Source organism: Elephantulus edwardii, unplaced genomic scaffold (genome assembly GCF_000299155.1).
Source record: "Elephantulus edwardii isolate Elephantulus edwardi_28Jun2011 unplaced genomic scaffold, EleEdw1.0 scaffold00026, whole genome shotgun sequence".
Taxonomy (NCBI): Eukaryota; Metazoa; Chordata; class Mammalia; order Macroscelidea; family Macroscelididae; genus Elephantulus; species Elephantulus edwardii.
Genome location: NW_006399776.1, coordinates 7,318,791 through 7,334,921, shown reverse-complemented (window position 1 = coordinate 7,334,921; position 16,131 = coordinate 7,318,791). Strand labels below are relative to the sequence as shown.

Here is a 16,131-nt window from a genome sequence, read left to right as displayed (position 1 = left end):
CTTTAGAACTGCCTTCTTGGCCTTTAATGCCTTTGCTTTGGCTTCAGTTTTTTGGTTTGTTTTTTTTTTTAATTTTTTAAATTTTATTATTTTTTGTGCATGTACCATCAAATCAGATCTGACTGGTACAGGAGGAAATTGTCCCTCCTTCTCCAGCAGAGCATCTGGTGGATTCGAACTGTGTACTTGGCTTCAGTTTTGAGAGGGGCTTCCTTCTTTGCTTTCAGCACCATCTATTTAGAAGAAGCTCAATTCTTCTTTTGTCATCCTTATTCATTGTCCAGTTCTCAGATGTATCATAAGTGATTAAAAAGAAGATGGCCTGAATCAGGCACTCGCTAGTCTTCAGACTGACATCATTGCTGTTCAGTATTTTGGAGAGATCCCTGATTGCAGAGTTGCCCAATGCATACATCTCCTGATGTACCAAGGGTGTTGTTTGTTGACCAAAGCAGGATGAAATCATTGGCAACTTAAGTCTTTTCTCTATCTATCATGATGCTGCCTCTAGGCCCAATAGTGAGAACTTTTGATTATTGAGATTGAGATATAATCCATACTGAAGGCTATAGTCGTTCATGTTCTGGAACAAGTGGTCAAGTTCTCCTCACTTTCAGCAAGCAAGGTTGTGCCATCTGCATCACCCAGATTGTTGATGACTCTTCCTCTGATACTGATCCCACATTCCTCTTCATAGAATCCAGCTTCACAAACTATCTGCTGATGGTTTAGTGGTAAGGAATTGTACTGCCACCCTAAAGGCGCTGGATTCAAATCCACCACCTGCTCCATGGGAGAAAGGTGGGCAGTCTCCTTCCATGAGATTTACTACCTCTGCAAACTTGCTGGAGGGTCAGCTATGAGTTGGTTCCAACTCAGTGGTACTCAACAAAAATAAGAAATAAAATAAAGTTTTTATTTGACATTTGATTTACTTGTATTTTTAGGCTGATGGCAAACAAGATGATCAAGCAGGAGATCACTTGATTAATAAATCAGATCCTTCAGGTAAATCCAGAAGATTATTTGGTTAACTAGCATGTGAAAGTGCAGTCCCCAACTCTCCTTAATCAGATACTTGATTTTTCATTCGTAAAGATTTTATTCAAAACCAATAGTAATTAATTATTAAGTTAACAAAATTCTTTTTTCCCCTTTGTATTACTTGTTCTTCAGAATTCTAAAAAGTTAGCACTTACGTGAGTAGAATAACTGGCTCCATGGTTACTTTTATTTAACCCCAAGTGGTAATCGAGGCCGCCTCATGAGCTGGTCTGTGCAGGGTCATCTTCATCTCATACTGACCGTCCTTTGAAACAGGGAAGATTTCTCATGGGACAGAGTGTGCAGCCATGTATTACTTACAGTCAACCAGTTATCTTTTAAAAAAACGCATGACAAATTGTGTGTCATGCATCACTCTTAAGATACCCTTTAAAAAACTATTATTTGCCGTATCTGTAAATCTTACTGGGAAGCTTTCCCTCTTTCTTCCTCCATGCAGGTCATTTGACAGGAATGGTTGGCACGGCTTTGTACATAAGCCCAGAGGTCCAAGGAAGCACTAGGTCTGCGTACAACCAGGTAAAGGCACAGCATTTGGTATTGAGCCACTCATGCCCTCAATGTGTACATGTATACAAAGGATAAGGGTCACGGTTGTGGTGAGCGTAGTCAGTGTCACCAAATTCTACATGAGCACATCCAATGGAGAAGCTTATAGCTGAAATCAAAGTGTTAGCCATACAGATGGAGAGAAGCACACTGATGTGAGATACATTTTGGAAGGAAATTGATAGAATTTTCTGGTGGAGTAGATGTCAGGTGGGAAAAGGAAGAGTCAGGGGGGCAGGAGAATGCTGTGCCAAGGTCTCTGTCTAGAGCAACTGGGTAAAGGCTAGCTAGCTGAGATGGGAAAGACATAAAGGAGAAGATCACAGGAAAATTGGACTGGAGACATTTTCAATTTTAAATACTTGAAAATGGAAACAGATATGTCCAGTTGTTGTTCTTAGGTGCCATCAAGTCAAGTAGACTCATAAAAGTCCTATAAACAATCTGATCTAAACTATCCTATCCCGAACCATCCTCAAAATCTCTGACATTCCTATGTCCAGTGGGTTGTCAAAAACCCTAGACTTGAGTTCAGAGAAAAGGTCAGAGACGGAGATAAAAATTTGACAGTTATCAGCATGTAGATTAGTTTTAAGGCATGAGATTGCATAAAATCCAGTTACAGCAAGAAGGTAAAGCTCACTTTTTGAAAAATAAAGCAGGATATTTACATCAAAGTGTATGACCAAGTCCAAAGTAGAAATGTGAATTAAAGTTTTACATCCAACAAGAGTACTAGATAGATGGTGGCTTCAAAGCCTTTAAGGTGAATGAAACAGACTAGACCTTCCAGTTCCCAGTGAGTCTGGGGAGAGGGCACACCTTCATTGCTGTCTTCCTGGGCCAGTTTGGCCAAGTGCAGTGAAATTCCCCCCACAGAGCTCTACCCTCTTTTGTTTGTAAGGATGAAATATCAAGCAGGTGATATTAGTTACGGTTGTACAATATGAATGTTTGCCAGATGTTGTGTTGCCTATTTTAATAAAGAGGTTGTCATCATAGCATTATTTATAATAGTGAAAAATAACTGAGTGTTTAAAAATAGCTAGTTAAATAAAATGTAATATAATTAAATACTATGTAAAGAGTTGTGCTATCAACTGAAAGTATGCGGTTTGAATCCACCGGCTGCTCCAAGAAACAAAGATAGGCAGTCTCCTCCTGTGTGATTTATAGCCTCTGGAAACCTGCTGGCGGGTCAGCTCTGAATCTGTTCTGACTCGATGCCACATAACAACAAAAACAACATATGTCATTAAATTAATGTTTTAGAAAAATGATGTAATAATGTGAAAACTATTCTTACTATAAAGTGACTAAAAGTTACAGTGTGATTTCTAGTCTTGTAGTATGTACCTAAAAGGATATATTTGAACATAACATGAGTGTATATTAATAGTAGTTATCTTTGAGTAGTGGAATTACAGGTGATTCTATTTTAATTCTGGTACTTTTCTGTATGTTCCAGTTTTTCTAGAACCAACATGAATAGAATGCGATTGTGGGTGTTTGTTTTTGAGACTTCAGAGGCCACTGGTGAAAATTCACAATACAGTCTTGCTAATCCTTGAGTCCTAATTCATTTTTAGAGTTTTTCTTGAGAATGAGCTTTCCTGACTTGGTGCATGATTTTTTTCCAATGCTCTTGCCGTGTCTTTGTTATATCTATGTCTTATTAAGAGCTGACCTTTGCCAGTAGCTGCAAATTTGGTTCTGTGCTTCACTTTTAAGATGCAAAGCAAAGCAAATTCAAATATCAAATCTTTGTTGTCCTTTTTCATTAGCCATTATTTTCAGTATTAGCTAAAACAGTTGCAGTTCATTTTCAAGAAAAATGTTGAGAGAAATCAGGCTAAATGTCTTATCACAATCTAAATCAGGCTAAATGTTTTATCATAATCTGAATGTAAAATATCTCACATAGGCTTTAGGCCTATAATTTTTTAAAATAATCATAAATTTTTCTAGCCTAGTTTGCTTTCCATTCATGCAAACTTTATTCTAATTCACAGTGCTCATCCCCAATTCTCTCTTATACTATACTCGTATCAAGGCTCATTAAATATCATTTTCCCCCTCAGAAAGTGGATCTGTTCAGCCTGGGTATTATCTTCTTTGAGATGTCCTATCATCCCATGGTCACGGCTTCAGAAAGGATCTGTGTTCTCAACCAACTCAGAGATGTACGTATTATATGTTTTCATTGCAGAAATTCCCAGAAAACAGAATCTCACCATGGAGATGAGAATTCAGGAATGGATATTTCTCTGGTCCTCATTATAGAGGAGAGGCTGATCTACTGTCATTTAATTACTTCCTTGCCAAACTAAGCAATTGTTTTATTTGCATGAAATTTTGTCTAAGCCAGGTTGGTGATCTGACTTTGGATATTCTAAGTAGCAGTTCATCACCACTTAGAAGCAATCTTACTACTCTCTTTTCTGTATGTCTGGAGACACTCTTCCCAGTTTTACTTAATTTTTAAAATCTTACCTGCATAAATGCCTGGGAGGCATGAGTGGTTTGCATTCAGCTGCTAGCCTTAGTGTTGTTGGCTTTGAACTCACCCACAGTGCCACAGGACAAAGTCCTGGTGATCTGCTGCAGTAACAATTACAGCAGCAGGTATGTGTGTGGGGTTTTACTAGATGAAATTGCTAGATTATAAGTACTTTAAAAATTATCATTCTGAGATTTACTCTTGGTACATTTACTCTGGGATTTTACAACAGAGGAGGGCTTATTGTATCAGCACAGTTATAGCAGAAGGGACAAGCAAGAATAATGAATTAAAAAAAAAAGAATGAATAATTCATTCTAGAAATTAAAGATTACAGCAAAACGGACCTGGAGAATACTATCTTTTTTTTATTATTATTAAATTTTATTAGTTTTAATGAACATTTACAGGGATTTTGGGTTTTCATTCCTTCATTGCTGCACCAGGAGAATACTATCTTGACCAATGTATAAAGGGACCTACGAAAATATCAACCACTTCAACTTGGCTTCCTTTTTAAATCCAATGAAATTTTCATTTGTGTTCTTGGGATTAATCTTTGCCTCTGTTACCATGTGTAAGACTAGAGATGGCATTAAGATTAAAATGGAGAGAAGGTTTGGATGAGGAGGACTGAGATTCCATTACTCTTGAGTAAGTGGAATGAAGGATCTCATTTGAGGAGTGTATAAACCATCAAATTAATCTTCTGATTAGTCCAAACCCATTGTGTTCAAGTTCATCCCAACTCATAGTGACCCTACAGGTGAAGAGCAGAACTGCCTCATAGGGTTTCTCAGGCTATGCATCTTCATGGACATGCACCACTTCACGCTTCTCCCAAAGAGTGAGTGCCGAGTGTGAATTGCCAGCCTTTCAGTTAGCCTGCCACTTAACCCGCTGCACCACCAGGGCCCTTATATGCTATTTTCTTTATCCGAATGTTGAGAACTCTCTGGGTGGAAGTACTCTGTATTAGTGGTTTGGCTTTTTTACTTGTTGTCATCTCTTTGTTTAATAAAAATGACTGTATTTTCTCTGAAATACTAGATTTCATAATATTTTCTCCTTAAGTTCCTTATGCCCTTTGCAGTCAATCCTCTTCTTCCACCTGGAAACCATTGATTGGCTTTAAGTCACAGTTATTTACCCGTATTAAAATTCTGTATAAATGGATTCATAATGTTGATAGGCTTTAGCTCTTGGGTGGATGCTGCTGTGTCAGCACGCGAATAAACTTTAATTCGGCTAATTGGGTCGGTGGTCTTTTCTGGGGACTCGCTCCATTACATTTGGAGGCCCTAGCAAGATCTCCCTAAATTCAATCTAAACCCTGATTGCTGGCCAATGGAGTAACTGCGACGTCGCCATAGGATTCTTCCTATCTGAATGCTGAAAGTGCAAAGTGCCTTCCTGAAAAGCTGGTATGCTTTACAGAAGATGTCTCACCTGACAGAAATAAGGATGGTGATATTGCTGACTGACAATGAGGATTCAAGCTGAATCTTAAAGGACATATGTTCCAGATCCACCCTTGCTTCACCCTCTCAACTGGAGAAAAATGTTACTGCATATTTGAACTTGTACAACTGGGCTTCATCAAATAAAGTCAAAGCTAAAGGATTAAAAAAAAAATGTTGATAGGCTTTTAGCCCAGTTTTATTTAGCTTTTGGGACTTGCCCTTGTTGCATATGTCTTAACAGTAGCTTGCTTGTTTTACTTGCTGTGTTGCATTCCATTTTATGGATGTGACCACAATTTGTATGTGACCCATTTGCCATGTGATGACCATTTATAGTTTCTAGTTCATGACTATTATGAATAAAACTACTAAGAATTTTTTAAAAATCTTTATCCTCATATGAGGTGCTTCTAGAAACATAGGCCATCGTTTGAGAACTGTTCATAGTAAAAATAAATATTTGGAAGAACGGGCATCAGATTTCTCAGTCTTCACCTGTTAGCACATTTTTCTTTCTGTGTTTGATTTTCTTGTTTCTGGTGAATAATGCTTTCTTTCACCGTGGCAGTCTGCCAAGCAGTTGCTGATTTGAATCTAATATCTTTTCAGCCCACTTCGCCTAAGTTTCCTGAAGACTTCGATGACGGAGAGCATACAAAACAGGTAATTTTCTGATGCTTTAATTACTATGTCTTCACTCTTGGGTCTTAATTACTGTTTTTCTTCTTTTTCAATTAGTAATCTTCTGCCACTCATCCTCTTGCATCCTGGGTGCAACATGGGGGGAACTATCAAAAGATGAAGCACTTAAATGTTATTAGACTTGAAGTACACCATAAAAACCGCCAAGGGCTGGCACAGAAAATTAACCAACTGCAAAATTCTTTTGTGTGGTTCATTGTGCTTTTGAAGTGCTATTTGGCTCCTAGCTTAGCAGTTGTAAGAAAAGAAAATGCTTTCACAGCTCATTGTTTTAAAAAATATTGAAGTAGCTTCGATGTGAAGAAGGTAAGTTGCATATTCTAGACAATTTTATGTTATAATAGTTTAAAGTATAAACGTCTTCGCTCCTTACCATAAATGTGTGTGTGTGTGTGTGTGTGTGTGTGTGTGTGTGTGTGTGTGTGTGTATGAGTCACACATAGGTAGTACTGACTTCTGGCTAATAGACTCTTGGTTAAACCTTTATCACTGGTTAAGCTTTTGTTATGTAGTATCATTTTTAAATCCACTTTTACCAACAATTTCAGTCAAATACATTCTCTCATTTAAATTATTAAATTTAAAAGCTGACTCCTAGATAAAACAGTGCATTAATTCATTAATTTTCTGTCTTTTGTTTATTGCTTATGAATCTAGGTGGACATCTCACTTAACCATTTTGTTGTTGTTGTTATGTGCCGTTGAGTCACTTGTGACTCCTAGCAACCCTATGTACAACAGCCCTAAACTCTGCTCTGTCCTGTGCCAATGGCACCGTCTCTGACACTCCCATCCCGATTATCCCAGTCACTGAATCAATCCACCTCATAGAGGGCCTTCCCCTCCTGCACTGTCCCTCCACCCTACCAAGCATGATGTCCCTCTCCAAGAACTGGTCCCTCCTTACAACATGTCCAAAGTATGCTAGACTAGATTCTATTTTTCCTCACCTGTCAAATAAAAGAATTAAATAGCTCTTATTTTTATTAGCATTAATGTTCTGCAGTACATTTATGACTACTGATCCTAGTTCTGCCTCATTTTTTAAATCGTGAAGATCCATTAGAAAATATATTGAGTTAGATTTCTACTTCTTTTGCCAGCCATTATCATTTATTTGAACAGTCTCTTCTGTGTTTTTAGATATCATGTGTGTTCTTTTCCTAGCTATGAATAAAACTCAACATTATTTCATATCCCCACACATCTAAAGCTATCATGGAGTTTTAGTAAACCTCATAGTCTGGAGGAAGTCGTGATGCTAACCGAAAAGCTACCCCTCTGGTGGTTCAAATCCTCCAGCAGCTCTATAGGAGAAAGATACACAACCTCCTTTCAGGGGATTTACAGCCTCGGAATCTCACTGGAGGTTCACATATGAGTCAGTTCCAACATGATGGCAGACAATTTGAGGTTTTGTTGGTTCTGCGTTTCGTTTTGGGTTGTTGTTTTTTGGGTTGTTTTTTTAGTGTTTAAACTATAAACAACTCTAGCAGCGCAGTACGTTAAGTGCTACAGTACTAATGAAAGGTCAGAAATTCAAATCTGCAGGCACTTCTCTGGAGAAAAATGCCCAGTCTCCTCCTATGAAAGATTGACAGCCTTAGAAATGGAGGCTGTGTTGATGGAGGTGGCTCTCCAGCACAGCATTACGTTTGAGTTTGGTGTAAAATGCAAACACAGAAGCACTGAAGTTTTTATTTCAGCATAAGACAGGAGCAGGGAATAGGTAAGAATAGTTTTAAAATACATAATTAGAAGATGCTTAATAAGCTTCATCAAGAAACTAAGATTATCTGGTCTCTTAAATAGTTTTCTACCTCTTTTTTATAAACAAGAGAATGAGGAAACCTTAAGAAACCTTCCAAAGGCTTAAATTGCCTTTCCAATGGTTCTCCGCTTAATGAAGTGTTAGGCGTGCCAGTGTCACATATGAGTAACATAAATCAAGAGAGAGACATCAACACAAAAACTTAAATGATGAAGAAAAAAACAAATGTTTTCTGTTTCTTTAAGGCTTCCTAGTGATTATGCATCATAATTTCTACTAAAATTAGCCATCTAAAGCTGTTTGTTTACTGCTCTTAATATCTTTATTGTATAGTACTTTGTTTATATTATGCATTTTCTGCTTCTATGCAGTTGTTGAGAATAATTTTGGTTATGCCAATAAAATGAATTTATTTTTAAAATTACTGATTTTACATTATTGCATAACTCTGTGACCTTTATAAAGTATAGAATAAAAAAAAATTACAAAGGCAGACATTTCTGAAATGCTGGTTAAAATGCACCAAGGGCGAGACATGGAATGTCCTTTGCTCCGCCTGAACCAAACACTAGGTTGGCAAGAGAATTCTCATGTATTTTCCACTGTGCCACATCAGTGGTGTGCCTGGGTTTCCTTACAGAAATCTGTCATCTCCTGGCTGTTGAACCACGACCCAGCCAAGCGACCCACAGCCACAGAACTGCTGAAGAGTGAGCTGCTGCCCCCGCCCCAGATGGAGGAATCGGAGCTCCACGAGGTGCTGCACCACACCCTGGCCAACGTGGACGGCAAGGCCTACCGCACCATGATGGCCCACATCTTCTCCCAGCACATCTCCCCTGCCATTGATTACACCTACGACAGCGACATCCTGAAGGTGAGCTGAAACTTGCCTTGGTCCACAAAAAAATTGAGTTGGTTCCTATTCTTGATGGATTCTTTTTTCCCTTTTTTTTTCCCTCCAGTGCCTCCAACCAAAGTTCTCAGTTTGAGGTACATGAAGATCCTGCATGTTATATGCAAAATTTGTCTTTATACATTTTTCTGGGAAGAAGAGTTGAGCTTTTTATCATTTATTTAAAGGAGCTCTTAACACATCTAGTTCTCACTCATCCAAAAGATTAAGAAGTAGTGCACTTAAAGATTAAGCCCTGGCCTACCCGCCAGAGCTCAAAGCATCCATCCGGCTTGGGTTCAGACCAGTAGGACAACAGCTGTCAGTTCTGACTGTAGTAAATCACCTGGAAGCCCTTGGGACAGTGTAAATCCCCAACCCCTTACCCCCTCATCAGCTCTAGGTCTTGAATCCCCAGAGATCTTTGTTTAAAAAATTAAGGTGGTTTGAGGCAGCCCACCTTGAGGATGTTGAGCAAAACAAAAGTAAGAGAGTAGAGAAAAAGATCTGAACCAGTACAGCAAAATGTTACAATTTGTTGAAGCAAGTTAATGGGTACACAGATATTTCTTATCTTCTTCGTGTGTTTCTCTTTACTTAAAATACTATGTAATTCTAAGAGGGTAATAGTAGTGGTAAAACTGGTCATATATCAGCACAGATTATAGTAGCCTAACAGTTTTAACTTCCTGGCAATATTAGAGATATTTGCTGAATTCTAGGTGAGATCTTTAGTTTGTCTTTTAACTTAACTGTTGTTTCTATATGGTGAAATTGTATTATTTGGCATTAAAGAAAAAATTAATATGAAACTTTTTTAAAATGGATAAATGCTTTATCACTTCCAACACACCCCCTGTGAATTGCCTGCAATGTGTGAGATCTATTCAGTCTCTTCAGAGCATCCCTGAGCGTCCCAGAGAAAATATATTTGATTCAATGCCTCTGAAAGACCTCTGTCAAACTTGCTAAGAGCTTGGACTTTGAGCCAGATGACATTTCCATTGCTAGGCACAGACTCTCAAATTCTAAAGACACATGGGTTATTCTTCCTTGAATTTGTTCAGAAACAGACTAACTTATTAAGGTGGTTTCGGTTTTGTGTTTTTGTTTGGTTTTTTTTTTTTTTATGATTCTGGGAACAAGCAATGTGCTGACAACAAGCCACATACTAATATTCTGTGATAAGGCTTATGATGATATTTTAATTGGTCCTGTTTTAGGGCAACTTCTCAATCCGCACAGCCAAGATACAGCAGCATGTGTGTGAAACCATTATTCGCATCTTTAAAAGACACGGTATGCCCTTTAAAAGAGAATTTTATTTTACTTTTAAATTTGATTATATTCAATTGCATTGGGAAGCTCAGATGTCTTTACAGTTCAGTTTGATAAGGAGAAATTGAATTAAAGATGCAGCCTTGCCACTAAAATACAATGGGGTTGAGAAGTCATAAATTTATCTAATTGGCAATCTTAACCCTAGATGAGTGCTTCATTAGGAAATTTAAGTTAAGCATGATGATTTCAGCAGTCTCCTTGTTGGCATAGTATGTAGCTTATCAGACTACTAACCAAAAGGTCAACAGTTTAAGTCCACTGGCCACTCCGTGGGAGAAAATGGCCAATCTCCACTAATAAAGATGTACAGCTTTGAAAACCTAAGAAAGAGTTGTTTCAAATGGAACCAACTCAACAGGAATGGATTGGTTTACTTGGTTTGTTTTTGTTTGACTTCAGTGTCAATTTTTTGTTCATTTTAAATTGCCTTCTCAGAAGGATGAAATCAGAGTGGTTTTTTTCCCTGATTTGGCATAGGAGCTGTCGAATTGTGTACTCCACTACTGCTTCCCCAAAATAAGCAAGTTTACGAGCACAATGAAGCTGCCTTATTCATGGACCACAGCGGGATGCTGGTGATGCTTCCCTTCGACCTGCGGGTGAGTACTTTCCACTGACCACCTGGATGTCGTGTCGAATCTGTGTTAAAGGTTGCGTCTGTCCATCAGCTTTTGCTCTAGGCTTCTATTCCAAAGGCTGCTTATTCTTAAGAATGTCCCTGAGTGGAGAACATGATCAGAAGTTGATCACCAAACCTCTTGGTGGCTGTGGGTCAATCTGAACTACTGACTTTTAATCTAGTAGTCAAACGCCTGGACATTCCTTTATTTTGGTGGTAAATGGACCATTAGATTGACAAAAGAAAGGAAAGAAATACAGACAGTTGCATAGCTGTATTATTTTACTTACAACTGGCTTCTTATTCTCTAAATATTAGAAGATAAATGTCCATTCCCTTATTGTGAACAATGCAATTAAGTAAAATGCCCACTGAGAATCTAACCCATTAGTTAATGATGTTAGGTCTGTTGGGATATTCTAATAATAGTTTTATAAATTATGGTATTTATTAAGAATTTTGCTTAAAAGCTCTTCAATAAAATTGGGAAATTCATCATAAGAAATACTGTCCATTTTTATTCTATTTTCATAAATGATACTTTTTTAAAATTGTCACATATTTTAATTTTGATTTAAACTCTGTAAAGCAGCTCAGAGGGTCAGCTGTGAGTTGGTTCTCACTCAGTGGCACAACGGGTGTGAGAACCATAAAAACATGGTGGAGTATATTTCACTTGAAGTGAAGCTTCAAAGTCTGATGCTTCATATTGCTGCTCCCATTTAAAAAGCCCCAATTTTTCTCAAATATAAAAACATAAATGCCACAGTGATTGAGATTGTCGTTCTTCTACTGCTAGAACATTTTAAGAGTTGCACAGTTTAAAATGATGAGCTTTATGATATGTGAATTGTGTCTCAGTAATCTTGCTTTGTTTTGTAAGGGTCATGGGGGTTAGTATATTTTAGCACTGATCTCTCATATTTTCTTTTTCAGGTTCCTTTTGCAAGATATGTAGCAAGAAATAATATATTGAATTTAAAACGGTAAGAACCGTTTAGCGGCTGTGGGAGAATAACTAGGGATGGGTGCTTTCTCTTCTGTGATCCTTACACCGTAAGGAATTCTGGGCTCAGAGTCCTGAGCTTGGGATATCTCCTGAAGCCCAGCTCCAGTGCTACCTTCTGTCAGGAGATAGACTGCCATCCTGCTCTTTAGAAGTAATGCTGCCGTTGGCTTCCTTCTATTCCATGCCTCCTAAACATCCCCAGGCAACATTATTCTTGCAAATGATTACTTGAAATACATAAAAAAAACCCTCCTGACTTTTCTTGATCATAGAGGGCCACTTTTAAAATTTAATTGGAGAGACAAATGGCCAATAGTCTCTGTGTGAAAACTGCCTACACAGATAAGTGAACAAAAGCTGCTGGTAAACCCAGCAGGAAAGCTGAACACTGGGGCCTCCAGGCACTTAGCACGGCAGAAAGGTTCCCTGCACATTTAAATACCAGGAGTCAAGCACTGTCATCTTCATCACTTGGAAGGATATTGTTGTCAAGGAGGTGCCCTACTTTAAAGCTCTTTTCTTCTCATGAAATCAAAGCTTTTTATGTGCTTTTGTTCTCAGTATCAAGTGAACAGTTACTAGTTTCAACCCTATGGTCTGGGCACCCCTGTGTAGAAGGTAAACCGTGTATGTGTGATTTCATCTCTCTTTCAGACAGTAAGAAAAATTAAGCTTCATAGTTTAATAGTACTAAGTTGAGCATTGAAACAAAGAAAATATTCTGGGGTAATTCTGTCTTTGAACCCTGTCAATCATTCCTCAGAGTGTTTTTTTTCTTTCTTACATAAAATGTTCTTACATTAAGCTGTAACTTTTGAAATCTGGCTTTCTCTCTCCAGATACTGTATTGAACGTGTATTCCGACCTCGAAAATTAGACCGAATTCATCCCAAAGAACTTTTGGAGTGTGCATTTGACATTGTCACTTCTACCGCCAACAGCTCTCTGCCCACTGCAGAAATCATCTACACAATCTATGAGATCATCCAGGAATTCCCAGTGCTCCAGGTTCCTTGGATATTTTAATAATCTGAGGTTCCCCACCTCCACCTCAGTCCCACACCAGATGTGGTAAAGAAAGCAGCAGTCACAGAGCTGCTGAGAAATGTGCACCAGTAGTGAAGCACATTATTGCTGAAGTAACGGAAAACAGTCTGATGGTGTTACTTTTTTTTTTTAAATATAAGATTTTTGTTTTATACTGGTTTATTTACAAAGTTTGTATACATTATTTTTCACACTGGATCTTTCTCATTTCTGTAATGCATCCCTCCTTCCACCCATCAATTTGTGTAACCCTATGATTAGCCCCCACACCCATCCTCACCCTTCTGCTTCCTCCCCTCTCCCCTTAGATCCTCATACACATTTTACTAGTTATCTATTTCTGCAATAATGGCCTTATACAGTATTTGTCCTTATAGGACTGACCTATTTCGTGTAGCATTATGCCCTCCAGTCCCTCCCAAGTTAGGTGGTGATTTACAAAATCATTACCTCTGCATGCTGTGTAGTATTCTGATGGTGTTACTTTTAAGATTAATTTTAGGCTTTACCATTTCCTTGATAGAAATTTGTCCTGTTTTTTCGCTTGCTTTTATCTCATTTGGAGGGAAAGGTGTTGTTTGTCCAACTGTACCTCCATACAAATCAAGACTAAGATCCTGTTGTTGTTAAGTGTCATCTAGTCGACTCTGAACTAAGATGCTTTTAGCATTTTCCTATTACTGTGTCTTGGAAAAGATACAACCAGAGTGCTCCTTGGAGGCAAAGATGGTTGAAGTCTCATCTTTCATCCTTTGTACATGTAGCTAGGTGAGGCTGTTCTTTGGAAAGGGATATTATGCTTCCATAATAGGAAGAAGACCTCTAGTGAAATACAATGACATGGGACTTTAGCCGCAGGCTCTGTTGTGTCAGAGACCATGAGGATAGGGCAAGGTTCAGGTCAGCTGTTCATAGAGTCTCTATGAATCATACTCAGTGGCACCTAACAATGACTGTTCAGAGCCCTCAGTGTTCAGGACCCTCTACCATACACACCTTTTAACTCTTCAGCTTCACTTTTCCTCATTTGCCTAGCCGAGGGTCAACAAAAGAGAGGAGGTCCCTCAACAAGATGTGTTGACACAGCGACTGCAGCAGTGGGCTTGAACAGTGGAGTGAGACAGTGATGCAGAATAAGGCATGGTTTCAGGCTGGTGTCCATGGAGTCGCTGTGAGTCATAGTCCACTCGGGGGCACCTGAGCAAGCCAGTCAGGACTGCTTCCAGCACAGCTGGTACCGTGCAATTGATGTTGGTTTCTGTTTTCCTTTCATGGGCAAAGAATTGAAGTGGGTGGGAATCAACAGGAAGATCAGCTGCGGCTGAATCCCATGGTCTTGGCCTAGTGAAGCCCTCCTCCTATTTACAATAGTCCTGGTGTAGGCTGAGTCCTTGTTAGCACATGCAACTGTTAGCAAATGAGAAGAGTGAAGGTGAAAGCAAAGAGACTTTTATTAGAAGAGATATATCTCAGAGAGAGGGATGGATTGTTCTCTGAAAGTAGAGAAGACCCTTTGCAACTAGCACCACAGGTTAATACAGTGGCTGGCTTCCTACTTTCATACGAGGCTGGGCCAACGGAATGATGGCCATCTTACTCTATTATTCGTGATGTCACTGGTCCCATCATGGGTTTCTCACACACCTAATACTCTAATTAGGTTGCTTCCAAGAGGCAGCCTTTACTACCCATGTACATCAGGACTGTGAAGCAGAGCTTGGCTTTGTTATCTGTTGTTCGGGCAGAGTCTGGTTTAGCTCCTTCATTTGACTTTTACCTTCTATTGGCTCCTAGCATGACTTTTCACCTTTTTTATTTTCTTGGTATTTGCTCTAAGGGTAAGTAAGGGTGTGGTGGAGCCTGCTCCAGCTAGCCTAAAATCCTTCATGACCTTGGACACTGGAGTCTCCCTCCACTCTGGAAGTCAGCCGGCCAATCCGGAGGGATGGCTGGAGTCTCCGTGGCGGCTCCTCTTTCTGGCAGTCAGGCAAGGGAAGTTTCTGGGGTCTTTTTCGTTGTGTGTGATGGTTCCTTTTGCCCTTCAAAGGTGGATGGGTGGCCCTGACCCTTAGAGTAAGGGTATGTAAAGGTGTGGTGGAGCCTGCGGAGCTTGCTCCAGGCTATAGCTTAAAATCCTGTAGGGCCCTCACAGCCTTTACTTGGTTTTGGTAAAACATTCTAGGTCGTGTGTCCCTGGTATGTCCACTTGCTGTACAGAGGTAACTTGTGGTTGCTGTGAAGCCAGACACTGTGACACTGATGAGTCAAATGCAAGAATAGTGTCCACCTGTGGTGGACAGTGTTTGGTGGAGCTCCCTGATTAAAACAAGCTTGGAAGCAGGAGTGGCATACACTTCCACAATAACTTGCCTCTGGAAACCCTGTGAACCTGGAGAAAGGATGAAAGTTATACAGGAGGTGTCCAGGACTTTTGTTCTTAGGGTCGTTGAGTCGCCTATGACTCAACCACACTTAACAACAACAACAATTTGTTCTAGCAAGCTTTCCACCCAGCCTCGCCTTATTTTTCCTGACTTGCCTAATTCTGACCCTAACACAATCCTTTGCTAGCGTCCCCCTCCCACAGATGTGCTCTGTTCACTCCCACTGCTGTACTGTGAGTCACAATGAGTCAATGCTTTGTCTAGTAAGTCTGTTCTCTGTGTAGCCGTAGTTTGAGTCATTTTTCCATAGGAAGCCTACTGCATCCTCATGGATTGACTGTCCTCCTTCCTTCAAAATGCAAGCAGCACCCCACAGGAGTCATCACTACTTGATCCTCTGTTGTATTAGTTGGTTTCTCCAAATCAGAACATAAGCTCTTTCAGGACAGAATCCACATGTCCGCTTTCTGTTTACCCCACCACAGTGCACTCCGCACACAGTGTCCACTTTATCTTTTGTTGTTCTTATTGGCCGCTGAGCCTGAACCAACTCATAGCTAACCTCCAGGAGGTTTTTGGAGGCTGTAAACCGCACGGCAGATTTCCCACCTTTCGCCTCTGAAGCAGCTGGTGGATCTGTTGGACACAAGTGTTTATCAGCTCATGAGGCTAAAAAGTAGCAGTAAATGTTATTCCAGCAGCTGTGCTAGTGAGTCAGCTACTGTTGAACCAAATCCTCACCCTCTCTGAAATCTAATCTGTGTGAACTCCCTCTGGCTTTTGTAC

The 16,131-nt window shown here is 39.5% G+C and overlaps 1 protein-coding gene across 1 annotated transcript in view; it reads left to right on the top strand.

Moving 5' to 3' along the window:
• EIF2AK4 (eukaryotic translation initiation factor 2 alpha kinase 4) overlaps positions 1-16,131 on the top strand; it is a 124,610-nt gene that overhangs the window by 80,459 nt on the left and 28,020 nt on the right. The window contains exons 17-25 of the mRNA XM_006883027.1: positions 948-1,008; positions 1,505-1,584; positions 3,696-3,797; positions 6,187-6,240; positions 8,691-8,927; positions 10,169-10,244; positions 10,764-10,885; positions 11,842-11,891; positions 12,754-12,922. Of these exons, the coding sequence (XP_006883089.1) occupies positions 948-1,008; positions 1,505-1,584; positions 3,696-3,797; positions 6,187-6,240; positions 8,691-8,927; positions 10,169-10,244; positions 10,764-10,885; positions 11,842-11,891; positions 12,754-12,922 (951 nt within the window). The remainder of the gene's footprint in view (positions 1-947; positions 1,009-1,504; positions 1,585-3,695; positions 3,798-6,186; positions 6,241-8,690; positions 8,928-10,168; positions 10,245-10,763; positions 10,886-11,841; positions 11,892-12,753; positions 12,923-16,131) is intronic.